This window comes from Capsella rubella, unplaced genomic scaffold (genome assembly GCF_000375325.1).
Source record: "Capsella rubella cultivar Monte Gargano unplaced genomic scaffold, Caprub1_0 scaffold_2, whole genome shotgun sequence".
Lineage (NCBI taxonomy): Eukaryota > Viridiplantae > Streptophyta > Magnoliopsida > Brassicales > Brassicaceae > Capsella > Capsella rubella.
In genome coordinates this window covers 10,478,345-10,505,055 of record NW_006238922.1, presented here as the reverse complement: position 1 = coordinate 10,505,055, position 26,711 = coordinate 10,478,345, and the positions used below count along the sequence as shown (strand labels likewise).

General features: G+C 36.1%; 9 protein-coding genes across 11 annotated transcripts; 5 read left to right on the top strand and 4 right to left on the bottom strand.

Annotated features, from left to right (window-relative positions):
• The first annotated feature begins 129 nt into the window (after window positions 1-129).
• Window positions 130-6,008, top strand: LOC17894123 (uncharacterized aarF domain-containing protein kinase At1g71810, chloroplastic). 2 transcript variants are annotated; one of them, XM_006300742.2, is made up of 20 exons: window positions 130-665; window positions 748-792; window positions 917-955; window positions 1,078-1,248; window positions 1,367-1,519; window positions 1,794-1,829; window positions 2,181-2,224; window positions 2,526-2,616; window positions 2,764-2,914; window positions 3,337-3,451; window positions 3,533-3,582; window positions 3,691-3,769; window positions 3,891-3,941; window positions 4,230-4,371; window positions 4,467-4,511; window positions 4,842-4,940; window positions 5,031-5,072; window positions 5,218-5,376; window positions 5,470-5,589; window positions 5,755-6,008. In XM_006300742.2, exons 1-20 carry the CDS (start codon window positions 312-314, stop codon window positions 5,857-5,859), a joined length of 2,091 nt encoding a protein of 696 aa, XP_006300804.1. In that variant the 5' UTR covers window positions 130-311; the 3' UTR covers window positions 5,860-6,008. The 2 variants fall into 2 exon arrangements, with proteins under 2 accessions (XP_006300804.1, XP_023643004.1); XM_023787236.1 differs by having other exon boundaries at window positions 5,449-5,589.
• Window positions 6,009-6,079: 71 nt separating this feature from the next.
• LOC17895407 (cleavage stimulating factor 64) lies at window positions 6,080-9,464 on the bottom strand. The gene is made up of 11 exons (XM_006301391.2): window positions 9,161-9,464; window positions 8,988-9,066; window positions 8,693-8,867; window positions 8,553-8,586; window positions 8,226-8,452; window positions 8,045-8,122; window positions 7,663-7,698; window positions 7,182-7,571; window positions 6,817-6,987; window positions 6,559-6,718; window positions 6,080-6,434 (listed from the first exon to the last, which is right to left on the bottom strand). Exons 1-10 carry the CDS (start codon window positions 9,192-9,194, stop codon window positions 6,566-6,568), a joined length of 1,377 nt encoding a protein of 458 aa, XP_006301453.1. The 5' UTR covers window positions 9,195-9,464; the 3' UTR covers window positions 6,080-6,434; window positions 6,559-6,565.
• Window positions 9,465-9,898: 434 nt separating this feature from the next.
• On the bottom strand, window positions 9,899-12,423 carry LOC17896485 (probable F-actin-capping protein subunit beta). 2 transcript variants are annotated; one of them, XM_023787863.1, is made up of 9 exons: window positions 12,244-12,423; window positions 11,882-11,952; window positions 11,737-11,808; window positions 11,523-11,636; window positions 11,114-11,196; window positions 10,952-11,025; window positions 10,674-10,793; window positions 10,435-10,530; window positions 9,899-10,185 (listed from the first exon to the last, which is right to left on the bottom strand). In XM_023787863.1, exons 1-9 carry the CDS (start codon window positions 12,370-12,372, stop codon window positions 10,102-10,104), a joined length of 843 nt encoding a protein of 280 aa, XP_023643631.1. In that variant the 5' UTR covers window positions 12,373-12,423; the 3' UTR covers window positions 9,899-10,101. The 2 variants fall into 2 exon arrangements, with proteins under 2 accessions (XP_023643631.1, XP_006302717.1); XM_006302655.2 differs by lacking the exon at window positions 11,737-11,808 and having other exon boundaries at window positions 12,244-12,422.
• Window positions 12,424-12,578: 155 nt separating this feature from the next.
• LOC17895528 lies at window positions 12,579-14,229 on the top strand. The gene is made up of 2 exons (XM_006302793.2): window positions 12,579-12,987; window positions 13,697-14,229. Exons 1-2 carry the CDS (start codon window positions 12,613-12,615, stop codon window positions 13,904-13,906), a joined length of 585 nt encoding a protein of 194 aa, XP_006302855.1. The 5' UTR covers window positions 12,579-12,612; the 3' UTR covers window positions 13,907-14,229.
• A 4,983-nt stretch (window positions 14,230-19,212) lies between these two features.
• LOC17895399 (polyadenylate-binding protein 5) lies at window positions 19,213-22,172 on the top strand. The gene is made up of 7 exons (XM_006301450.2): window positions 19,213-19,603; window positions 19,770-20,551; window positions 20,656-20,733; window positions 20,832-20,921; window positions 21,013-21,306; window positions 21,425-21,634; window positions 21,729-22,172. The coding sequence occupies exons 1-7, from the start codon at window positions 19,285-19,287 to the stop codon at window positions 21,957-21,959; spliced, it is 2,004 nt and encodes a 667-aa protein (XP_006301512.1). The 5' UTR covers window positions 19,213-19,284; the 3' UTR covers window positions 21,960-22,172.
• On the bottom strand, window positions 22,124-23,404 carry LOC17895467 (MRN complex-interacting protein). The gene is made up of 4 exons (XM_006302647.2): window positions 23,315-23,404; window positions 22,885-23,200; window positions 22,627-22,788; window positions 22,124-22,474 (listed from the first exon to the last, which is right to left on the bottom strand). Exons 1-4 carry the CDS (start codon window positions 23,366-23,368, stop codon window positions 22,224-22,226), a joined length of 783 nt encoding a protein of 260 aa, XP_006302709.1. The 5' UTR covers window positions 23,369-23,404; the 3' UTR covers window positions 22,124-22,223.
• Window positions 23,405-23,629: 225 nt separating this feature from the next.
• LOC17896221 (hypoxanthine-guanine phosphoribosyltransferase) lies at window positions 23,630-25,054 on the top strand. Its single transcript, XM_006302755.2, has 3 exons — window positions 23,630-23,976; window positions 24,298-24,462; window positions 24,780-25,054. The coding sequence occupies exons 1-3, from the start codon at window positions 23,677-23,679 to the stop codon at window positions 24,879-24,881; spliced, it is 567 nt and encodes a 188-aa protein (XP_006302817.2). The 5' UTR covers window positions 23,630-23,676; the 3' UTR covers window positions 24,882-25,054.
• LOC17894618 lies at window positions 25,022-25,834 on the bottom strand. The gene has a single exon (XM_006301761.2). It carries the CDS (start codon window positions 25,566-25,568, stop codon window positions 25,176-25,178), a length of 393 nt encoding a protein of 130 aa, XP_006301823.1. The 5' UTR covers window positions 25,569-25,834; the 3' UTR covers window positions 25,022-25,175.
• Window positions 25,835-25,840: 6 nt separating this feature from the next.
• On the top strand, window positions 25,841-26,687 carry LOC17894781. The gene has a single exon (XM_006301696.2). The coding sequence runs from the start codon at window positions 25,925-25,927 to the stop codon at window positions 26,462-26,464; it is 540 nt and encodes a 179-aa protein (XP_006301758.1). The 5' UTR covers window positions 25,841-25,924; the 3' UTR covers window positions 26,465-26,687.
• The last annotated feature ends 24 nt before the right edge of the window (window positions 26,688-26,711 follow it).

Below are 26,711 nucleotides of genomic sequence, written 5' to 3'. Positions count from 1 at the left end.
TTGTTTAGCAAACAATCCAATATTTAACTTAAATAAACGATTGGACTGAATTTAATATATTTGTTTGTGTAAACAAATAATAAAAGATAAAATAGAAAAAATTGGTGCCATTTGTGTGACACAGAAAATCCGAAAATGTCGAGAGTGGAGAAGGTGACGAAGTAGTATAAAGAATGTGTGACCGGAAAAATAGAGAAACCATATTATTAACCATTTTTGGAATAAACCTGCATGATAGATATTTCAAAAACCCAAGAACGATCGGCGAAGAACCAAAAAATAAGAAGATAAATCTCTAGTTATTTGAAGAGATGCTTCTGCTTCCTTCATCTCTACCAATTTTTTCATTTCCCGCCAATCCCAGTCTGCTGATTTCACCATCACCGTCTTGGCCGCCGCGAAGAGGGAGCTCCGGCGCCGTTGTATCATCCGCGACGTCTAGAGATGTGGATACCTTCACGAGTAAATCCGGTTATTTATTCAGTCTCAGCGCCGATGAGGCTGATTCTCTGTCGGAGTATAATTTTCTTAGGATAGACGGGATGTATAAGAGGAAGCCTCTGATTCTGCTTCGTAGATTAGCTCAGATTGGGACTACGTTTGGGTACTGGTTTGGGCTTCGCTTAGCTGATGAGGCTTTGGACCGGTCTGAGCAGATGTTCAAGGTCTTACTCCAATTTCATTTCAGTGATCCCTTTAATTATTCTAATGCTTCGTTTTGATTTATTTACGAATTGGTATAATTAGGTACGAGCTGCGGAGCTTAGGAAATTGCTGGTGGAGCTAGGTCCGGTATGGTTTATATCTTTCTTTCTTTGAGGTTTCATCAAATTGCTCAATGCCACTGTTGTTCTCTCTTACGGTGTTAAGATGTAATGGGTTTTTTTTTTTTTTTAATGTCTTGAACTTGTTTTAGGCATATGTCAAAATCGCTCAAGCTGTTTCATCTCGTCCTGTAAGCTTACCATTCTGTATTCTTCAGGCTCTAGTAACATTGTTCATTCTCATTTTCTAAAGCTTTGTGATTGTTATTTACTGTTAAGATATGACTTTTGAACTAGTTTATATTATCATTAGGATTTGATACCCCCTATATATTTGGATGAACTCTCCCTGCTACAAGATCAAATCACACCGTTTTCAACCGAAGTTGCTTTCAAGATGATTGAGGATGAACTTGGCCTTCCTATAGACGAGCTTTTCTCTGAGATTTCTCCTGAGCCTGTAGCTGCAGCGTCCCTTGGACAGGTACGTGGGAAGCATGCTCTTGATGGTCTAAAGCTTATCCTAATGCTAGTGTCTTATTTCCAATCTATGAATGAGAGCTTCTCCTAAATTTTTGAACTTATCCTGGTCCTCGTTTCAGGTATATCAAGCTAGGCTCCGTAGAACTGGAAATGTTGTTGCTGTCAAAGTGCAGCGGCCAGGTGTACGAGCTGCTATTGCTTTGGACACACTAATTCTGCGATATATAGCTGGTTTAATTAAAAAAGCTGGAAGATTCAACTCCGATCTCGAGGTGACATGAAACTTGTTCAAATTGGTGCCTTTGTTTAAACTGTTAATTAATGTCTTATGTCAACATTACTTAAACTTCAAAAATTTCCTACGTATGCAGAAGAACATTTGAAATGTGTTAAACTATCCCTAGAATCCATTTCAGAGGGTTTTAGTATAATTTTTCTGAATAACTTTGATTCTCACTCTGTTTCTGATAATAAAATGGAAGCCTAAATTAATTAGAGTGTACTGATGCTTCGTTCCAATGCTAAAAAGTGAAATTTTATTTGCAGGCAGTTGTTGATGAATGGGCAACAAGTCTGTTTAAGGTAAAGGATACACTCTTACGGTCTTACACAAGTAGGTTTCTATGTTTTGAGTAGACATTTCAATTTTAATTTATAGAGTATATTTTGCGTGATAAAGTTGGGAAGTTCTTGATGCTTCTCTTCTCTGTCATTGACAAAAAAAGAGGGTCAGATTGTTTTCTGTTCCGTAGGAACTTTTTAAAGGTTTAAGGTTATGCTGAAAAATATAAAATTTCATTTATAACTACGTATCGTGTGAAAAATGGATAGATGCTAACGATCATTTAGCTGGAGTAGTTGTTGCATTTGAATCTTGTTCGAGGAATATCTTAGAGCTTTATATTGAATACAGGTAAATCACATTGAATGCAGGAGATGGATTACTTGAATGAAGCCCAAAACGGAATAAAATTTAGGTAATCCTGCTAAGGTTTGAGTCTTGTCCGTCCTTGTTGATCTCTTATATATGTTATGGCTTTGACATTGTAAATAATTTATCTGAGCTATAGGTCATGTAGTATTTTGCTAGTACCTGGACAACATGATATTTTTGTCTCACAATGTAAATAATTCATCTGAGCTATAGATCATGTAGTTTCTTTCTTAAGCATGGTACTTGGACAACATGATATTTTTGTCTACAACCTTATTAGCTCATTAAATGGCCAAATCTTCTATAAGGGATTCCCTAAAGTAACATTCCGTATGCTTGAACAGGAAGTTGTATGGTGGCATCAAAGATGTCTTGGTTCCAAAGATGTACACAGAGTACAGTACCAGCAAAGTTCTTGTAATGGAGTGGGTGGAGGTATGAACCCCAACGTTCGCAATTAAAAAAAAAAAATCATTTATCTGGTTTGCGCCAAAGAGTTGTATATGTTTCTTCTGTCAAAGGAATTTTATATTTCTTAAGCACACAATAATTTTGTGCATTATACTTTCTGTATCATTGCAGGGTCAGAAGCTTAATGAAGTTAATGATCTGTATTTAGTTGAGGTTGGCGTTTACTGTTCTTTTAATCAACTTCTGGAGTACGGATTTTACCATGCCGATCCCCACCCTGGAAATTTTCTTCGCACGTATGATGGACAACTTGCATACTTAGGTATTTGTCGATCTTGATATCAATGTTATGTGTTCTCATGCTGCACTCCATGGTCCAGAATTCCAGATAATGCTATTGTATACATGCTTTCTGTTCAAAGAATAAAGACAGGTCACTGATGCTTTGGTTAAAGTTCAATTTTACTTGTGTTTCAGTCAATCTATCTGATCATAAAGTAAATTAACCAGAAACATGAAAACCTATGTACTTTTGCGCTCAACGGTTTTTCTATTTTTCGATGATTACGTGTTATACGCTTGTGATAATCTATCACTGCAGATACGACTGAGACTTTTGCTGCCTCTCTGGATATCTTATTTTCTTATATATACTTTGTTTGATGTCTACAAATTAACTACAGACTTTACTGACCCAAGAAGTATCTTTTGTTTATAACTTCTTGAACTTTTATTGTGCTGCAGATTTTGGTATGATGGGGGACTTTAGGCCAGAATTACGTGATGGATTCATGGAAGCATGTCTTCATCTCGTAAATCGTGACTTCAAAGCGCTGGCTACAGACTTCGTAACTCTGGGGTATTTTGGTCATTGGTGTCTATCTGAATATGAACTTTCAATTGTCGACATTTCCTAATCTTATCTGCAAAACTTCTATAGGCTTCTTCCGCCAACAGCAGAAAAGAGCGCTGTGACAAAGGCTTTAACTGGTTCGTTTTACTTTTTGTTTAGAAAACCGTGTTATTATGCAGGTACTTGTTTGTGTTGAAAGTTTTGGCTGTTTTGTTCTGAAACATTGCCTTCCTTTTTGTATACAGATGTTTTTCAAGATGCAATCTCTAGAGGAGTACGCAATATAAGCTTCGGTGACCTGCTTGGAGACTTAGGAAAAACAATGTAGTGACACTACACTTCAACTAATTTGTGCTACATGATTTAATTAAATATATATCAGTAATTTGAAAGACTACTAAATTTGTGCTTATCAGAGGCTGATATTCGATTGTCAAACTTTCAGGTACCGATTCAAATTCAGAATACCCCCCTATTTTTCTCTAGTTATCCGCAGGTACTCAATCTTGTTTTTCACTTTATTAACCGCGTCACTGGATGATGAACGTTCTTGTTTTAAGCTGTTGAGATTTCTCAAACTTAAGTAATCTAGATACGTATTGTTTATATAAACATAGACAATGCTCAGAGCTTTTGCACAAGATTGTATGTCCAACTGGTTATGCCTTAAATGCTTTATTCAATTATTCGACATGTACTCTCATGCACAGCGTATATGCGATTAGACATTGTCTACTGAGGCAGCATCCACATAATTTTTGGCTTTTCATCTTTGATTCACCAGCCTTGCTGTTTTGGAGGGCATTGCCATCGGTATAAGCCCAAACTACAAGGTTTTAGGCAGTACATACCCTTGGATTGCTAGAAAGATTCTGACTGACAGCTCTCCACAGCTGAAAATCTCTCTGCAAAATCTTTTGTATGAGGTACCAAACTATCTTGTCCAATCAAATTGGTCACCCTCATTTCGCTTTATGTTTCTTCCTGAATTTGCTATCTTTTAAATATGTGTCTCTGCCAGGAAGGTGTTTTCCGAATTGACCGTCTTGAGTCTCTTCTTTCTGAGGTGAGATTAATTTTTAATCCCTTTTTCGTTACAAAATGCACTGAATTCTTTTTGTTTGTTCATCGTTTATAGTGCCAATGTCTGTTGTACATTAGCGCATCAGTTTCCTTGTTGTTTTGTGTCTTTGGGTTAATGGGCTATGTGGTGTTCAATGGTACGTTAGTCAGTAAACAGCTGAATAATCATACAACTAGACGGCCTAAAAGCCGACGAAAAACTGTGAAATTTGCATGATGATTTGGGAACTGAATAGCTTGGGTGTTATAGGATTTTTCTGTTTAAATAACAAAGAATAGCATTTAGTTTATTCTCCACATCTATTTTCTTCAGTCTCTTAGGACAGAGACGGCATTAGTTCAGAAACCAGTGGTGGGCACAGATTCTAATGTCGCCATGAAGCAAATGCTTGCTTTTACTTTCACGGAACAGGTATATATAATTAAAATGAAGTGGTAGTTTTTGTACTATGAATTATTAAACTTATGTTACAATTACTTAAACTCTTGAAACGTTAAACAGGGTTCTTTTGTAAGAGAAATCCTTCTTCGAGAATTCGCCAAGGTGAGCAATCAATTTTCTGATTAGCTGTTCAATCAATTGTGAGGAAAACAGTTTAATCGAAGGGTTGTCCAACATACTGACTGGCTTGACACGTATTACATAGAATTCGTTGTTGATCAAAAGCATTGGTCTGTCTTATCAACAGGGTCTTGATGCATTTGGATTGGCAACTTTAGAGTCCTTCACATTTTCTGGTTCAAGGGGATTGAGTTCATTGTCAGAAGAAGACATGACAAACCTTAGAACCTTCTATCGACTCATCTCATTGTTCTCAGGGATGCAAAAGGTCGGAAGCGTAAGCACGGTAACAAATTCCTCGTCTCTTCTGATTTGTGTAAAGTAGATTAAATGTTCTTCGACTAACTTTATCTTAAAGGTTTACGCAACAAACTCACAGCAAGTAAAAGCGATTAGCAAATATGGTGAGGCCCTCACACCTGTAGACGAAGCATCACTCGTCATGTCTCAGCTTCCATCAGCACAAGAGATGCTTCCTATTCTCTCCATCTTACCTGAGGTAACAATTGATGTTGCAAATCTGAAATCAATTTTACTAATCCCTTACATTTTTTCTACTGCAAATCTGAACTCAACTTTTTACTAATCAGTTACAGTTTTATATTAATTTTATGATTCGAGACTAATTGAACTTATTTGTTGGGCGTTTGCATGAATGTGGCAGCTTCCACAGGAGTCGCAACAGAGGTTGCTTCAGTTGCCAGGTGACTTGGTTGGAAGATTGGCGTCTCGGGCTTTCGCTAGAACCATTCGTAGGATATTCCTTTGATGTCCAAAAACCATTGATCCGAATGATTTTATTGTTTATACAATAAACCAACAATTGTGCTATGTTTAAGTAATTCTTTCTAATACATTTTATGAGAATGATCCCTTGAACAAAAGCATCAAATAAAATAATCTTAATTCTCGTTTTAATCCACCTTAATTATTTTTCCTCGAATATTTGTAAATCCTAAACGAAAATTTTGTGTAGTGAGAAAATAAAATGTTTATTGACGAAATACTAAAATCTTCACCAGTGACCAAACCAGGGGCCACGGGATTAAAACCAACGAAGGAGAGTTGTGTGTTAATGCAGGAAATAAAGACAGTAGCAGAAAAGAAGAGACGAACACAGTTATTCTGAGACTTTTGAACTTATAACTTTCTCTTTCCTTTTATATTTTGATGGCTGAATGGTTCTTCTATAAGACAAACTCAGCACAAATAAATGCTACACTAATCGTACAATCACTCGCCTCAATTCAGGTGAGAGAGCCTTCTTCTTTCTATGGTCAGTTGCATCAGAAAAAAAACCCTTTTGATCTCTGCAATGAAATTGACCAACCGAGCTGCTTTCCCCTGTGTATAGAAGAGAGGTGAAACCGAGACGAGAATCAGATCAGATCGCAAAACAATGTAAACAACATACTAACAAAAAAAAAAAGGAGAATTGAGAAGGTTCATGATATTAGAAGACAACTACCTCATAGCTATGAAGGCTGCATCATATGGTCTTGCTTGAGCGCTTGTTGCAGCTTTAAGACCTCTTGCTGTTGCTCTGGCGTCAGCAATCTCAGCTGTTCTGGCGTAAGGTTCATTACTTGCTGGAGCAGTGTTGACTGAACATCAGGTGATATATGTGCCTGGATAAAGAGAATAAATCATGGGGTAAATATTTGCAGGTTAATAGATTTCATTCGAGGCATTTCTGAGCGATTCCAAATTATGTGATTGATAATACCTGGGGAGCTTGTACTTGATTCGGAAGCATAGAATTAGATGCATGACCTCCAGGGAGTGAAGTGGTTCTCCTATCCTCCACTTTCATCATCTTCAATGGTCTGTTCATTGATTGATGAGGACCCTCGTTTATTCTTTTGCCATAATTTAATGATACAGATTGCCCACCTTGCTGTAATGTAAATAAACACAGACGAGAAGTTATCTTCACAGAAAAATCCAAAAAGACAAATAAAAGAAAGAATGTGATTGATACACAAAGTAAACATTTATATGCCATGATGCTAAGCTATGCAAAGACTTTTGAACTAAATTTATATCACCTTGGCTTCATTCTCTAAAAAGGAAGGTATTGTGGAAACTCACCTGCATCACAGAATTTGTTAATGCTTGGCGAGGTACTTGAGATGGCTGGATAGCATTATTTGGAACTGAGGTCTGACTACTATAACCTATGCTGGTGGAAGCTGGAACCACTTGCTGGCGTTGGAATGGAGCGGTTTCGTTGAGACCTTTAACTTGAGATCTAGAAGGAGGATTCACAGAAGAAGGACCTGGTTGTGCTACTAGTTGTGGAATCTGACTAAAAGGTTGTTTAGAAGACTGTTGAACGGGAAGCTGACTATGAGGAGGGCGACTTAGCTGCTGCGGCCTTTGTGCCAGTGGCGGTAAAAGGTTTTGACCAGATGATTGCGTGTCTTGAATTGAAGACCCTGTCATATGACTTGGGGCTTGAACAATATTTGGCGTCTGCAACTGCATAATTCAGGAATGACAAGAGTCCTCTTCAGACATGACAGATAGAGAATGAATAAGCATAAACTGTTCAATAAGATGGAACACTTACCACTTGTGGACTCACAATCCCAAGCATTATCTGCGCCTACAACAGTAGACAAAGTACAGGTTCAAAAGATGGTGTAAGGATCATAGTGTCATAAGAAATATTTTTCAATAATGAAAAAAATAAGAGATGCTAAAACAATAAAACACCCTGGTAGAGACATTTCTCAGCTAGTTGAGGGGGCAATGAAGGTCAGAATATGGTTCAACTCATGACACATTAGATGGGAATGTAAAAAAAACATAAAAGTGTATAGCATATATATATCAAGAGCACAATATCTACAGAGAAATAAAACAGATTGTTCCCTCCTAGTTCCCATGAATCACCAACAACTATTTTGCACGAGTCAAACAATTTGCATAATCAGGAGAAGAGTTATTACCAGGAAAACAGATTTTAGCAACTGTGGTCTTGAAACCAACAACTGTCGAGCTTGTTCCTTATTCTGTGTAGCCATTAACTGACCATTAAGAGAACACAATCATATTAAACAACTCGCTTCCAATAGTATAACTTTGCACCAAAAATAAAAAGTAAGAAACAATGATATTCAAGATACACACCTTAATGGACGATATAATTTCAGTAAGCTGACTTCTAGACATCTTGGCAAGATGAAGAGTCAGGGGATCACTAGCTGGAACCTGCAGAGTACTTTGTGTAAATTGTGAACCGACCTGTGGACCACCTAGCGCACCCGCCATAACAGATGCAGCAGTCATAGCAAGGTGGAGACCGACAGGCTGATGCATATTCGACTCTCCAGGCCCTCCAATCTGCTTTTGAGATTCTGTCATTAAACAGCCAAAAGAAAGGAAAACAAAGATAAGTCTTTTTTATCTTAAGAAAACTGTGGTCATTAAAGTCTCAGAGACTGAAACAAAACATACCAGTAGTAGCAGGCAAACCAGTTCCTCCTTGACCCTAAAATCCAAAGTTACCATCTTTAGTTATAACATCATGAGAATGAAAACTTCAGTAGTTATAAACCATCCAACAAATAAAGAAGTTAAGAGAGGAGTAACCTAACCTGATCACGGGTTTTGTCAGTTCCTTTGTCATTCTCGGCAAAATCAACTCTTAACTGACGGCCATTGATTTCGTAACTCTGAAGATTACGACGAGCACTCAATGCCGTTTCTTCGTCCTTATACTCACAAAAGCCGTAGCCTTTTGGTTTACCAGTTTCTCTATCGGTAACTAATCTGAACCAACAAAGCAAAACAGCATAGTTTATATAAGGCTCCTCTGTTTCGTTTGGAAGAAAGGTGATTCCTTTAACAAAACCCTAAAACAAATAGACCCGAATTGAACAATAAACTGACCTAAACGAGACTACAGGTCCAACTTCTCCACAAATTTCTCTGAGTTGTTCCTCGGTTGCGTCGTAAGGAATGTTCCCAACTAAATTAGACAAACAAAACAAAAAAATTAAACTAATTGAATCCAAAATCAAAGAGAATTGCAGAGTGATAGGAGAAGAAGAAGAGTAAGTTACCAAAAACGCAGCGACGTTGGGATGATGAAGCCATTGAATTCAACAGAAGATAACGAAGAAGAAGGTGAAGCGCGGCTTCATCTTCTTCCTTTCCTAAATAGAAACGGGTTCTTTAGAACGAGTTTTTTTTCAATTGAATTCGAACCAGGGAGTTCCGTGAAACTCTCAGACAGAGAGATCTTTTTCGTATTCGACCACGGTTTAGGACTTGCCTTATTGTTTTCAGTTTTTGCCTTGTAAGAAGAATTAAACACGAATGAATGAATGAGATTACTAATTATTAAGCCAAGAGAGAATATATTTATTTTTTCACAACAAATTAAAGGGAAAAGGGAAAAAGGAAAACAATAAATGGAAACTTTACAAATTTTGCGACGGCAGAAAAATATATATTGCGAGAAAAAATAAAAATCGAAATAAAATAATTTTTTTTCTGTATTTATTATAGGTTCATGCTGGAGTTAATCAGTTGAATAAGCCGTCCATTGGATAACTTGAGGCTTCACAGCCTCGAGAGGAAGAGCACCGGAAAAGCTGTCCCCTATCCTCACCGTTGACAGAGGAGTCTTGTTTCAACAGCTTCTTAAGTCCCCAATCACCCAGTTTTGGTTCCTTGTGAGTTACTCAATATATCTTCATTACTAGTAATGCATTACAACAAAATGATCAATTGTGATTTATTTTGTGTTCTTTGTGAGTTTATCATTGTTTCTTATATTCATTCTACAGTTTTTAAACTACCTTAAAAAAACGTATCATTGTTGCATATCTATGGAAAAAGATGGTTATACATGATTGATGATGAAGTCAGAGAAAACACTACCAAGTAAGAGGCATACACACATAACACTAGGGGGAAGCGTTTGAAATCAGAATAATCAAACATAACAAAACAATCGAAGATATGAGATGTTCTAATATAAAGTGACGGGAGGAGAGCATCAGGTGTCAGGTAATCTCATCTGTACTATCTCAGCTGGTGGACGCAATGTGCAAACCATTTCTCTTGTCTTCCCAAAGTAAACCTGCGGTGTCACCAAAACAAACTATCAAACTTTGGACCAACATACTAGATTGACTTATGAGATGATAGATCACAGAACTGTAACCTTGATATTAACTAACTAAGCAATCCGAGTGCGGGTAAAGTAAGCAACCACATAGCATATAACTAAGCAATCCAAATTCCGGTAATTTAAGCAACCACATAGCTTATCTGGAGGTTGCATAAGTAGAAAGAGTTTGGGGAATTAGTACGGGATTGGGGGTAGAACCTGATCAAGTGAGTTTCTCAGTTTGCCTTCCAATTCTTCAATCATTCTCCCCATATTGCACAGATGTCCCTCAGCTACTGCTAGCTCCATTTTCATCTAATTTCAACAGTAGCAGAATAATGTTATTCTTTTCGAGAGATTTGGTATTCCACCATTGAATCACTATTCCTAGACTCCTACTAGGAGCTATTTGTCTATGAAGACATGTATTCAATAGAAGCTAATACAGTAATACTTACTTGTCTTCTAATTGATCCAGATAAGCCAAATTTGCCTGAGGACTCATCATCTGTGGCTAGAGAGAGCATGATAGTACTTGTTAAGCAATACTGTGCCATTTCTTCCTCCTCTGGACCAACCTAGATTTTGAACCTCAGGGAATTAGAAATATGAAGTCTCATTGCCAGGAAATTATAATATAGTTGCAAGTGTAGGCAGTATGTATTACAATATGGCCAACATTTATAACGCAAAAGGCACTTGGGAGTGGTATGTATAGGTATATTAAGAGAGTCACCTGTATAACATGTATGGCATCCCATGCTCCTTCCTCCAGGCATCCCCTCCGACCATGACCTGACTTTGACCCATCTTCAAGAACCAAAAAGCAGAACAGCTCAGGTAAAGAGTTTGCATTGCCTAACCTTCGGTGTTATTGAACTCTACAGAAGGAAAATACCTTTCTTAATAAGGAAACATGCCACAAAGCCTTCATTATCATCCTCCCACATGTAGACTGAAGATATACCACCTTCATAATACCTGGAAAAGAAAACTGATCAGCACAGGTGTCTATTGGGTAACTTTACAAGTGTTTTCAGTCTCCAATCTGATAGATACTTTCTCCAAGTCGATTATGCGAACCTCAGGAGCCATGTAGAATTAAAAGCATGGAATGCCACATATGATATATGAATAAGCCATGAAATTTTTTTAATTTGTATTTTAACAGAAGAGTGAATGGATCTCCACAATGAGTACAGAAGCCTTGTTTAGGATCAGATGCTAACTGTGTCTCCAATTCAGATAACTTTATCGCCTATCAAATTAGTTTCAAAAAGTTGAACGAGGTAGGTGAAGAACCTCACTGGTCACGATAGATTGCAAAGATATCGTTAGCTTCAACTTCGAGCTTTCTCAATTCTGACGATGGGTAAAGAGCATCATCTAGTGGAGGAAGGTATTTATTTGACCAAGGTGACCTGAAAAAGTAACAATGTACAAGAACAACAATTAGCAATTTAGCTATGAATAGAAAGTAGTGCAGGGACCTAATTATCAAAGAATCATTAATCCAATAACTTATTTCTTTTCACCAGATCCCACTTTCCGAGCACCAACCAAAACCATCCAACATTTTTAAGTATGCAAAACCTAAAATGTAGCACGAGTGAATTTATTCTCTACACACAACACAATGAGAATATGAGATAGAGCAAAAAAGTACCTGTAGGAATCTGCATCTCTATTGTACTCACACAAGATGAAATCTTTCCCACTTTCAATATCACGTAACACCTGTTGCAATACATGGATACTCATTCACCGTCATCAAACATGACAAAGAACTTACATTTCTTTCTACAAAATAACTAGGAAACCATTGAATTAGACCCAGAAGAGGTTAACAGATGTCTAATTTACTCAGATGCTCATTCAGACTACATAAAGATAATCAACCGAGCTACAAACCTATCAGATCATCCTAATCTCGCTGAAACTATATAACTAAGGCCTTGTGATTCTCCAAACCCAAACAAACCTTAGGAGATAAACAACCACATTTCAAATCTCGAGAAAGAGAAATACCTGAAGAGGGAGATCGACTTGAGAGAGAAGATCAGAAGAATGCTGAGGAATGAGGCTTAGAAGTGCAGAGAGAGCCGTCTCCGACTGCTTCGGCGGCATTCTCCTCAGAAGTCCCAAAGCTGCCTCCATTTTTCTTCAACCTCTGTTCGCCGGAGAAATCTATTCCGCCGTGAATTAACAACTGATGGTAAACCGTCTAACCAAATTGATAAATAGTCTATCATACCCATTAGGCCAATATTGAGGCCCAAACTTCAACAATCAGTTTTGACCAGCCAAACGACAGCGTTTTACGGGAATATTTTATTTTGCTTTCTTATTGATATAACCAAAAAAAAAACTGATCGGACCGGTGAAACGTCGTTAGTCATGTCATCGATGACGGAGAACGAGAAGGAGAGAGATCCACAGCAAGAGATTGAAGAGACTACTCCGTTGCTCGAAGAGCCTCAAACTGACGGTGAACTGAGATCGAATGCCGCGGCGGCGAAGGTGCCGGAAGTGGAGATCCATTTGTATAAGAGTGGAAAAGGTCCGATCGATGTGTTCAAGTCAAATCTCGGCGGTTATGAGCAGGATCAGCTCGAGGTTAGGCCTATTCTTGAGAAATATGGTCTCAAATCAATCTTCGCTTTCAACGTCGAGAAAGGTCGTGCTGTTCCGATCCGATTTCATCCTAGGAATGGCCGGTCTGTGCTGCCTTACAGGGATGGTGCCGTCATCTACATCGATGGTGAACCTCAGGTAATCCTCTTGAATCTTATAATTGTTTTGATTTTGAATTTGACTTACGCAAGAGGAATTAAGAAAGAGAACGATCTCCATAGCTTAGTCATAGTTCCCAACTGATTTTTGAATGAAGTGTGTTGAAATTGTGGTGAATTGTGCTATGTGAATGTTGATTACAACTGCTAAAGAGAAACGACATCACGGTAAAAGTGTTGCTTTGCATCAGCTGGACCTTCTCTGAACGCAAGGTTGAGGAATAGCTGCTTTTTGTCTCTTTTACCTGTTCTTCATCTTCATGAATAGTAGAATTACTCGACACTTTCTGCATTCATTTAAGCTTTATGATTTTCTTTTGGTTGTGCCCATGAGACCTTATTATACATGTCAGCTATAGTCTAGACTTTCTTAAGCTTCTCTACTCTTCAATTGCACTGGAATTTCAATTTACGTGGATTCGGACCATTCCGTGTCTCATATAACCTTAGCTTTAGGTAGAGGTTATATTCGTACTGTAAATAAACAACTTCTTGGAAGTACACACCTCTGAATCATAGATTTACAAGACGCATGTCGTAACTAGAATGGTACTCTGAATTTGATTGAGTAAAAGAAAGTCTTTAGATACCATGGTTATAAGAAGAAGAAAGAAAAAAGCTAAAACATGCAGCTTTAAATCTGTGATGCATTTGATGACATTATTTCTTTGAACACTTATTGTTTTCAGGATTCCCTGATCAAACCCATCACAAGAATCATTCTTGGAGTCGTGATTGTTACGCTCTTAATAACGTTTTTATTGAAAGACCCTCCAGCGTGGATCAAGAACAACATCTCCATTGGGACCTTTCCTCCGTGGGTGCTCGCCTGCATAGTAATAGTATTCACTCGAGGTAGGAAGAGAACCAGAGACTTCTTGAAGAAGCATGGCTGGTAGTTTGGCAGACCCTAACACTGGTCTCGTTTGAAATGTGGTCGAAATTGTAGTCTTTAATCGACCATAGATATAGAGGTTCTCTTGTCTTAACCGAACAAGTTCCTTTCTTTCGTAACACCCTTTGTCTTTGATAAGCCTTGAGGCGCCAAATTGCTTGCTTTCAGAACCAAGAGAGAGAGAGAGAGCAAGCATTTTCTCAATATCTGCTAAACTTTATAGTTTTATCGTGCGATGTGGTTTTTTTTCCATTTTAATGGAAACTGATACTTGTTTTTACAAAACAAAGGTTTAGTATAAATCTAGAAGCCTGTCCATTTTACTTAGCTCCTGATATAATAAACTTACAAGCCTAATGACAACCTTCTTATTGTATTAGTTTTGTTGTACATATGCAAGTTAAAGACAGAGAAAATATATTAAATGATTTGTCTGCAATTTTAACATGAATCGGTCGACCTCACCCGTCTCTAACCTACTTCTTTGTGGTAGACTTATGTCGAGAAGTCTTTTATTTGCTTTTAAAGAATGATGAAAACAACAAAATTCCGTACATGCCATGAAAACTTTTTCTGCAATAGATATGCAGATTCCTACAGGTACTTTTTTGGTCATATCATTACCAAGAAAACATAGGTGTCACTAAATAAAAATTACTTTTCACGTTATTGCAAAAGACAGTCAAACAAAAAAAACATGAATCTTGACATAGCATTAGTACTGTATATTGAATAAGTGCATAGGCAAGAGAGAGATCATATATAATAATTAATAAAAATTAATAAAGAAAAAAGATGTTATATTATCAACATAAATCTAACAAATTACATGTTTTTTTTTTTTTTTTTTGTGAAAAAATTCATCGATTCTAAAATAAGTGGAAGATTTTGTCCGTACATAGCATAGTCAAAACTAATATATTTTTACAAATCTGTTTCTTTTCTAATATACTAGTTTAGTACCCGTCCGATAGACGGGTTATCTTTATTTAAAATTAAATTAAAATTAAAATTCATTAGAACTTATAAAAAAATAATTTTCAAATTTTTTTTTGAAAAAATAAGAGAAATTATTTTTATTTGGAAATAGATTTTATTCGGTTTGAAGTATCAAATAAACGTATATATATATATATATATATCTTAAAATTCTTTATTAAACATTAATTATAAAAATCTAGTAATGTCAAATTGACAATCACCAAAACATTTGGGAGCTATTTGGGAGCTATTCACCATTACTCATAATATTGCTAAAATATTTTAAAAAATCTAAATTTAGCAATTATCCTCTAAAATATGATTATACCATTTTGTAAAAAAAATTATTTCTTAACTTTCAATTTTTCAAAAAATCATTCTCAGACTATGAAAATTATTTAATTATTATTTAATATGATGGTAAAGTTCTTTCAAATTAACATCTATCTAAAATATGATGTTAAATACAAATATAGTCATTTGTAAATAAATTCATAAAAACAACGCAAATAAACATAAAGATTCTAAAATAAATTATAGCACCGTTGAGAAAAACATAAAAAAAAATTTCAAATACGAATTATTAAAAACTATATATTTTCTTTAAAAATATTTTAAAATTACTATATTACTATTTATATTGAACTTTGTTATCTTTAATTTAAGGTAAAAATATTATTTTCGAAAACATTTTATTCACTCTTATGTTTTAGACAATGAAATTGCTCAATGGCATAATACATTCATACATAAATTAAAAGTTAAAGAAATATAACATATTATAAAATAAAAATCTTGAATAAACTTGGGGGATTTGCACAACTAACCCTTTTATGATACCCTTTTCTACAAAACCCCTCTCTAGGTTTCCATTTTCAAAAATACCATCTTCAATGTATAAAATGATTAAATTACCCTCCTTTATTATAACTCATGATGAAGAAATGAATATTTTTTCCAACAAAAAGAATATTCTTTCTGAAAAATTTCCCGCCAAAAAAATTTTACCGCCAAAACTTTTCCGCAATTCCTTAAAAAACCTTGTAAATATTTTTAAATCCCTTAAAAATCATTTAAAAATCCTTGTAAACCTTTTAAAAGTCATCCAAAACCTTTCAAAAATTGAGTAAATCTTTTAAAACCATTGTAAATCATTTTATAACATTTATAAACACTTGTAAACCCCTTTAAACCCCTTATAACCGTGATAAATCATTTAATAAAAACTTTTGTAAACTTCTAAAACCCTTTAAAACCCCTTGTAAATCCTTTAAAACCATTTTAAAGAACTTGTAATACCTTTAAAAACTTTTGTAAACCCTTTAAAATCCTTTGTAAACTTCTAAAACCTTTAAACCCCCTTGTAAGTCCTTTAAAATCCATTTTTAAATATTTTTAAATATTTTTTAAAACCCTTGTAAATCCTTTTAAATTCTTTTTAAAATCCTTGTATGCCTTTAAAAACACTTGTAAATCCTTTTAAAAACACTTGTAAATCTTTTTTATAAATCCTTGTAAATCCTTTTAAAACTGTTATAAACTTATATAAACTTTTAAAACCAATTGTAAATCATTTAAAAAACCATTCAAAAACCTTTGTAAGCTTCTAAAACACTTTAAAAACCATTGCAAATCTTTTAAAAACCATTTACAAACTCTTGTAAATATCTTTAAAAACCCTTGTAAACCCATTAAAAGATCATTTAAAAATCCTTGTAAACCCTTTAAAAAAAATTTTGCAGGAAAATGTTTTGCGAGAAATTTTGGCGGGAATTGTTTTGGAATGAATATTCCTTCCTTTGTAAAATATATTCTTTCAAGTGGGGGTAAAGTGGCCATTAAAATTTAAGAGAGGGCAAAAATGAAAATGGCAAAAAGAGGGTATTTTTAAAAGAGGGTATTTTTAAAAGAGGGTATCATAAAAAGGTTATTGGTATCAATTTCTCAATAAAATTTTGTATTTAGTTAAACTCAAAATCTAATTTATTTGTAAACTGTAAATCCTAATTCTCCTTTATGAACCCAAACTTGATAAATAACATTGTTTAATTGTAAAACCTAAATCTCACTCCTCTTTAATAAACCCAAACCGATAAATAATCTCGTTTAATTATAAAATCTAAACTATAATGCAGATTTATAAACTCAACATATAACCCTTATAATTGTAAAACCTACAACTGGCAAAACCAAAAATTAGGTTAATAGTTAAAAGAGAATTTTTGAGAAATACCCCTTTTGATTTACCCTTTTTTAAAAACACACCAATTTTCTATTCATTTTAAAAATATCCCTTTTCAAATATGAAAAATTGTAAACTTTTATATATTTTATAAAGTACATCTAGATCATCATTACTATTGAGAGACTCAATAAAAATATTTATAAAATTTTAAAAAGGTTTTAAACGGCATTTATAAGACTTTTATAAGGTTTTAATAAGGTTTACAAAGTTTTTTTTTTCAATATGTTTTTAAAATAATTTTAAAAAGGTTTTTAAAAGGTATTTATATGGTATTTAAATTTACACACATAGAAAGATAATTTGTGTCTAAATATATAAGATTACACTTTTTTATATAAATACCAATTGTTTTACTTTTAATTATCAAAAATATCCTTTTTCCATACCACTTTTTAAAAATACCCATGTTTCAAACTTTATTTTAAAAAACCACTTTAAATGTTGAAATTTATCCAAATATGTGTGAAAACTTATAAATATACACATAAATTACCTTTGTATATGTTTAAATTTTTATATATCTTTCATAATAGCGTAAAATAACTTATAAATACCTTTTAAAAACCTTATAAACCTTTTAAAAACCATTTAAAAACCTTATAAAACTTGTAAAAACGATTTAAAACCTTTTAAAACATTATAAAATATTTGTATCAAATTTCCAATTAGTAGTTATTATATAGAAGTACCTTATAAACCATATAAAACCTTATAATTTTTCATATTTAAACATGGATATTTTTGAAAATAGATAGATAAAGGAGGTACTTTTAAAAAGGGGTACAACAAAAGGGGTATTTCTCAAAATTTCTCTTTAATTTTTTATAATTATTTTTTAATGTTGTTTAATAATTCTATTTGTATCTTAATATTAACAAAATCTTATTATATAACATGTTGCGACATCTTATGTTTTACTTGACACTTATCATGATCACGTGAGTTAGTAAATTTAAAAACCAAGTTTCGACATATAATCTCGTTTAATTGTTAAACTTAAACCATAATTTTAATTTATAAAGATAAACCATAATTCTTATTTATCATTTATATACCCAAACCAACAAATAACCTGATTTAGTTGTAAAATTAAAGTTTAAACCTTAATCCTCTTCTGTAAACAAAAACCGACATATATTCTTGTTAATTATAAATTTTAAATCTCTATCTTATTAATAAACCAAATTGACATAACTGAAATTAGGTTATTTGTTTAATTTTATTAATAATTTTTAATATATAATTCTATATAATATTTATTTTATATATTTTCTTTTTTATAAGGTTAATAATATTTCTATATTATCCAAATATTAACAAAATTAGTTACGACACGTGTCAACATCTTATCGTTTATAATTGACACGTGTCACGATCTTGTTAATGGCTGACTTTGAAAATCAAGGTTTATATAATAAGATATTGTGTTTAATCCTTTTTTTTCGTCAAAATATTATTTATATAGATGAATTAATGTAATCATGATACAATTGTTGTGTTAGCCAAACTGGCGGATTAAAACAGTCAGAATAAAAAGGAAAATATTGTGTTTAATCTATTACTTAAGTACCAAAACAAAAAACTTCCAAAAGAAAAACAAAATAACCGTAACAAAGTTTGGTCAAATCATAAGAAATGAAGAAATAGGTTTTGAATAATAAAAATTAAATTGTTTTTGGGGTAAAATAATAAAGATCAAATATGAATATAAATTTTCACGTGTTACAAATCACACGCACAAAACAAACACTAATGTTGACGTGGCATCGGTTTATTGGTCAGAGTAATAAAAAAAAGTCACAGAAAGATCCAAATATTATAATAATAATAAAAAACTCGGTCAATAAAAAAAAAACCACGTCAGATCCGTAGGGACCGGTTCGTTAGCGAATGGTATAAATACAAACAACGCATCCCCTCACACCCTTTCGAGTCTCTCTTCTACTTCTCTTCTTATTCACCGGAGTATCCCAAAAAAGGAAAAAACCCAAAAAAAAAAAAAAGAATATAATCCTTAATAAAAATTATATAAAAACAAATCTTCCTTTCTTACAATTTTGTTTTGGAAAACAACACAAACTTTGGAGTATCAGATCAATCTCTCTGTCTCTCACACACAACAGAAAAAAAAAAAAAAAAACCTAGAATTCATCATCATGGCGGCGGCGGTTGCATCTGGAATTGCCCCGACGACTGCTATGGTCGATCAGGTTCCTAATCAACCGACTGCTCCCGCGGCTGCTCCTTTCGCTGCTGCGAGTCAGGTTGCGGCTGTTGCTGCTGCTGCGGTGGAGGCTTTGCAAACTCATCCCAACTCGTCTCTCTACGTCGGAGATTTAGATCCCAGTGTCAATGAGAGTCATCTGATGGATCTGTTTGGTCAAGTGGCTCCTGTTCATACAGTTAGGGTTTGTCGTGATCTGACTCGTCGTTCTCTTGGTTACGCTTACGTCAATTTCACTAACCCTGAAGATGGTAAAACTTTATTCATAAATTCCTCTTTTTTATTATATATTCTGTGGATTACGACAGGATGATTATTTTATTGTTCATGTGTTTTGCTTTTTGTCTAGTTTTGTTCTTTTTTGCTGTTTTGTTCTTTTATAAAAAATAAAATGTGTGTTTTTTCTTATTGGAACAGCGAGTCGTGCGATGGATAATCTCAACTACACTCCGATCAAAGACAGGCCTATACGGATCATGCTTTCCAACCGCGATCCGAGCACTCGGTTGAGTGGGAAGGGAAACGTTTTCATCAAAAACCTTGATGTATCCATCGATAACAAAGCTTTGTATGACACTTTCTCGACTTTTGGGACCATTCTCTCTTGCAAGGTTGCAATGGACGTGGTGGGACGTTCCAAAGGGTATGGCTTTGTCCAGTTTGAGAAAGAGGAAGCCGCTGAGGATGCTATTGACAAGCTTAACGGCATGCTGCTTAACGAAAAGCAAGTCTTTGTTGGCCACTTTGTCCGCCGTCAGGACAGGTCCCGTAGTGAGAGCGGTGCTGTCCCGCGTTTCACTAACGTTTATGTCAAGAATCTCCCTAAAGAGATTACTGATGATGAGCTTAGGAAGACGTTTGGGAAGTATGGTGATATCTCTAGTGCGGTTGTGATGAAGGACCAGAGTGGGAGCTCGAGGTGTTTTGGATTTGTCAACTTTGAGACCCCTGAAGCTGCTGCGGTTGCGGTCGAGAAGATGAATGGTATTAGCCTCGGGGAGGATGTGTTGTACGTTGGGAGGGCTCAGAAGAAGTCGGAGAGGGAAGAGGAATTGAGGAGGAAGTTTGAGCAAGAGAGGATGAGCCGGATTGAGAAACTGCAAGGATCCAATCTCTATTTGAAAAACCTTGATGATAGTGTCAATGATGAGAAGCTCAAGGATATTTTCTCTGAGTATGGGAATGTGACCTCTTGCAAGGTTTGCTACCATCTCTAAATTATATTTTAACGATTGATTCATTTGTTTATGCTGCATATATATACTGAACTAAATTACAACGTCTTGTTTGTGGTTATAATTAGGTTATGACGAGCGCTCAAGGTTTGAGCAGAGGGTTTGGATTTGTTGCTTATTCCAATCCAGAAGAAGCTTCAAGAGCTGTAAGTTTCAACTTAATCTACAATCTTTCTATACATATACAATATGATATACCTCAATCTAACTGAGATGTTCATTGGGGATGATGGTATATATGCAGTTGAATGAAATGAACAATAAGATGATCGGAAGGAAACCACTTTACATTGCGTTGGCTCAACGCAAAGAAGAGAGACGTGCACACCTTCAGGTACGTAAATAGACCTCTCTCTCTCTCTCTCAACTATTTACTGTGATACTGATTCTTAAACCTCTTTTAAATATGTTTTCACTTGTTTCAGAGTCTCTTTACTCACATCAGATCACCTGGGACAATGTCGCCAATTCCATCACCAATGCCTGGGTTCCATCACCATCCACCGGGAGGGCCAATGTCGGGACCACACCATCCAGTGTTCATTGGCCAGAACGGTCAAGGTCTGCTGCCATCACAGTATGGGTTCCAACTTCAGTTCATGCACGGGGTGCGTCCAGGTGCAGGCCTCATGATGCCTTATCATCTTCAAAGGCAACATCAGCCTGGTCCTCGTGTTGGGTTCAGGCGCGGTATGCAGCAGCACTTCCAGCAACACCAAGTAAAGTCTTTTGTTATCTTGACTCATGAATTCTTATATGTCGTTTATCGTTTGCTATCTTAACATAATCATACGAATTTGAATTTGTTGAGGTTTATTAATATTCTGGATATGTCAGTTTATGCAGCAAAATGTAAACTCGGGAATGAGATACATGGAAGGTGCTGGCAACAGGAGGAATGGAATGGAAGCAAATGGTCCTCAAGGCATCATCCCTTTGCCATTGAATGCATCTGCAATTTCACACAATGCTCCACAAAACCCACACAAGTCTCTCCTTCCCATCTCTAAGCTCAGATCATCTGACTTGGCTGCGCTTAGCCCCGAGGTTTGTCTCCTTTATTTTCTTCTCTTATCTCATGTTGGCCTTGCATTAGAAATAGATTTGTTAACGATATTGTTGCATTGTAAATCGTTGACAGATTCTTGGGGAGAATCTTTACCCACTTGTGGAGCAGCAGGAGCCAATTCATGCAGCTAAAGTTACTGGTATGTTGCTGGAGATGGATCAAGCAGAGATCTTGCACCTTCTTGAGTCACCTGAAGCTCTTAAGGCCAAAGTTTCCGAGGCTCTGGATGTTCTCAGGCTCTCTGCCAATCCACCAGCTGCGGCATCGGTTGATGACCAGTTTGCCCTCTCCTCAACCGAGTGAACTTAAGACAATATTCATTTGGCTTTCTTAGGCAGATGCTTTAAAACTTTTAGGAACTCTTTAACTAGTTTCTCTTTCTCTCCTTTGCAACTTTTCTTTGATAGGTTGTTTTGAACTTTTTACTCTTAGCACTTTTTTTTTCTAGTTTGGTTTGGAGTCTGTACTGAGTTTAACTCTTTTGCAACTCTAAATTGCTTCAAAACCTTTTTTACATTTTGCATTTCATCTAATAACTTGCTTTGGTTAAACATAATACTTCATTAATTACATGAAATCTGGATGTACTTCCTCGTCTACTATCTGGTGTTCCGAACTCATCTCCGTTATTGCACTGTCCCAATCTTCTACGTCAACATCCTTCAAGGCTTTTTTTCCACCAAATCGTGGTGGTGCCTGGTGTTCTATTTTGTCATTGATCAAGTAGGCGTCCCATTTTGAAGCAGGCTTAGTAACTCTTTCTAACTCTGACTCTAGACTTCTCTGTTCTATGTTCTCCTTCCTCATCACCACTGCATCTGCAATAATTTTGAAAGGACAGCAGTTACTATCTTATTAAAAAAAACCATTCAGGTCTTTAACTAGAACAGTATTCGTGAATGTCAATACACATCATTCGCAAACTAGCTTTCTGCTATAACGCGATTATAAGTAGCCCAAATCCTCTTACCGGAACAAAAGTCTGGCTTTTCGATGTTGCGGATAGAGAAGGCAGGTTTAAAAATCCCATCACCATCTCCTGTCTCAGATGAAGGTGCACCAGGAGTAGAATATTTGTTCAGCTTTGGCCTTTTGAACATATTGGTCGGCATCTCGGTCACAATCTTCACATCTGCAACAACAACAATTTTAAACTCAAGTATTATACCTATTTGGTTATACCAACTTTTCATGTAACACTACTTTGACTCTTTTGATTGATACTCACCGTCTTCTACTCCACTTAATCTCCGGTCATCATTTGGCAAATCGAAATCGAGATACTCACTCCAATCAGATCGCTTCTTTCCACAAGCATCTGAAACCTCCTCCTCGTCAACTTCTTCTCTAACATCAACCTCCGAGCACGAATCTACAAAGCTTAGTGCCTTATCATCGCTAGCTTTGCGAGACATATTAAACGATTGAACAAAGCGACGGAGATCCTTAGCCTTATAACCCTGAGCAAACACTTTTTTCACTGATTGCTTCTGATTACAAATCACACAAACCCACTTGTTGCTACTTTTCTTCTTCTGCTTCACCTGCGAATGCGATCCCCAAATCAAAATCCCTAAATACTAACCAATACGCAAATCAACAGAGAGAGAGAGAGAGAGAGAGAGAGAGAGAAGACGGAAGAGCGAGAGAGTTTGAACCTGCATAGTTGAACACTCGAAACATTGAAGAGCGATGAAGAGAGTACTCGCCATTGTTCTTCTTCTTCTTCTTCGTCTGCTTCTCTAGGGATTTCGGTTTTGTGTGTTTAAAATGAAAATTTCAAGTTTACAAAAAAAAACAAAAATGAAAATTTCAATTTTCTTTCTAGCGCCAATTTGGAATAATACAAAAAAGTTTTGACAATTTTGAACCGGGTTTGGTTTAAAGGTACGGTGTGATCGAAGTTTACCGGATGTGGGTAATAAGAGAAAGGTAATAGTAAATAACTTCGGTTAGTTTCGATTCCGCTCCCGCGTTTTATACAGTTAACCCTAAAACCCCAAATCCTAAGAAGAAGGTGATGGCGCTAGAGAAGCACATAGAGAAGGTGCTTTTCAAAGCCGAAGTAATAGCGGAGCGGGTGAGTCAGCTTGGATCCGAGATTACTTGTGATTTCTCCGGTGAATCGGAATCGCCAATATTCGTCGGGGTAGCTACTGGTGCTTGCCTCTTTTTAGCCGATCTAGTCAGGCGAGTCGACTTGCCTATCGCTATCGATTTCATTAGAGCTGAGTCTTATGGCTCTGGTACTGTCTCTAGTGGAACTCCCAAAATTTCTTTTGACTTAAAGCTTGACATCACCAACAAACATGTAGTCTTGGTAATATTCGTCTCCTTCATGTGAAATTTTGTGTGTCTGCGATGTATCTTGAATTTGAGTGCTATGTGTTATGATTCATATGAATTTCATGAAAAGTTTTGAGTCTTTACAGCTTGAAATTGCTCTGTGTTGGTTCCTGGAATTGAAGTCTATCTATGGAGTTTTTAACATTGGAAGAAGATACGCAAACTGTGATGTGATCAACATTTTAGACAGTAGACTACTCTGATGTTTTAACGTTTCTCAGTTGATGATAGTCTTTTGCTAATCTTAGAAATTTCACTGCCTCTTTAGTTCACCAGCGTATGTGTTTTGTTATAGGTTGAAGACATTGTGGATACTGGCAATACACTCCACTGCTTGATCGAGCACATGAAAGCGAAAAAGGCATCATCTGTTTCAGTTTGCACTCTCCTGGACAAGCCATCTAGAAGAAAGGTTCATTTTGAGATGGTCGGAAAGGGGAAATTCTACATTGGTTTTGAAGTAAGCTGTTTCTTCTTTCTCTCTGTTCAAATATGTATGTCTAAGGGCTTTGGAATTGCACAATATTGCTTTCAAAATATTTTTTTATATAATTGCGACTTTTGTTACTATCAATTTGTAAGCCACCTTAACCAGAGTATACAGCTATTTAGAGAATAGGTGGGATCATGGCATGATGCTTTCTGATCTTATTGCATTTTATGGCTATGCTTGGCTAAACAAAAGTATTTGTTGGTCTTAGGATCTAGCCTGACTTAAGAATATATATTTTATGGCATTGTTTTGAACATATTTTTGTATCTTCTGAATATGTGCAGTGTCCAGATGAATTTGCTGTGGGCTATGGCATGGACTTTGCAGAACAATACCGCAACCTATCTTACATTGGCGTATTGAAGCCTGAATATTACATGAGTTGAAAAGTCAGTTCATCTCAAAAGAAACCCATACTTTTAATATGTGACTTTCCTCTTGTATTACTGTTCAGAGCAGTATCACCAAAGTTATTATTCTACACTTTTACAGTGATTCTGATGTAAAACACTAATGCAAATTGGTGTATTATATGTTATACTATGAATGTCTTGAGCAAGAGCTTCATATCATTCATATTTCTTTTTTATATAGAAAATCATAGAGCCATACACAATGCATTACATTCCAAGAAATTGAAGCATACAAACAAATAATAAGTAGGTTTTAGCCTTTCTTGTTCACTTCCAGGTGAGCAAAGGAAGAGAGTTCTTGGCCGGAGGAACAACTTGGCCATCAGCATCATACAATATAACACCGGAGAAATCTGGAAGCTGGCATTTGCCTCCCATGAGAATGTTCTTCTGCCACAACGGAGCTCGTCTCTGATCCCCACTCAAGAGCATGCTCGGTTCACCGTCATATGGCTCATAAATACCACCATTGTTCATAGTCATGTCGTTTTGGAGATGTATAACAGGTTCGTAATTTCCAGAGCCATAACATGCAGTCCAACGACGCAATTTCCTCTTCGAACGAGAAGCAAGGCTAACCAAACGGAAGCTTGCGGAGGCTAAACCCATCTTGAAAGCTGTAAGAGGCTTTGTTCGGGATGGTTGAACGGTAGGATCCATTGGTGTTTATGGGTTGATACTGTCTTTGAGCTAAGGGGTTTATGTAGGAGTCTGATTTGCAAAGAAGTCAATGGAAATGGAGTGGTTCGTCAATGGAGTTGTCAGTGAGAACTGAGAACCTTCTGGGTTATATGGTTCAGGTGCTTCTGTGGTTTGGTTGATTACTTTGACTTTGACTTTCACCTGTCTTCTGGATCTCATGGTGGGCTTAATTATAAAACCCATTGGGCCCAAAACATCTCTTCGTCTTCAACTCTTCATCAACCTGAAGCTCATTTTTCCCACTTATCTCCGTCCGCCGCCGACCTACAGAAACTCGGAGAAACCTAACCGGCGGATTCAATTCAGAAGAAACCATGCGTCTTCACTCAGCAATTACTCTTCGAAGTTTCTTCACCGGAAGGTCTCTCCGAGTCTCGCAGAATCTAAGCGTTATATCTTCTTCTTCGGCTCCTATAAACTCGCTAGGCGATGTCTCAGGTCCATCACCGTCTCACTATTCGAAATCCAGTCTCTCAGAAGCATCATCATCTTCTAGCTCTAGAATTCTCCGTATCCCGAACGTTTCATTCTCCAGGCTCTTCCACGAGAATCAGAGGAGATTCGGCACCGACTCTAGTAGCGGCGGCTCACCGCCAGATATTAACAAGGTAGTGGACGAGATCAATCTCAAATTCGCTGAAGCTCGTGAGGAGATCGAAATGGCTATGGATTCGAAGGAGACGGTTTACTTTAACGAAGAGGCAGAGTGCGCGAGAGCCGCCGTGGCGGATGTTTTGGAGATGTTTGAAGGTTTGCTCGGGAAAGTTACAGAGAAGGAGAAAGCATCTCTGCAGCGATCCATGGGACTCAAGATCGAACAGCTCAAAGCTGAGCTTCAACAGCTGAACGAGTGATTGATTGAGACGATGTCGTTCTTGTGGAGAACGAAGAGGTCAGCAGAAATTTTCATCTTCACCGAATTGGTCACCGAGCCATTGTTGTTTTATTATATATCTGTGTGCTTCAATAAATTTAGTTCAGATTCTTAAAAATTCAGTGAAATTTGCATTTGCCCCTAGCCTCTATTGTTCTTTTTTGGATTAGAGAATGGAGCAATGAAACAGTTTTATAAGTTTATATTTCAGTGAGCTTCGTTGTGTT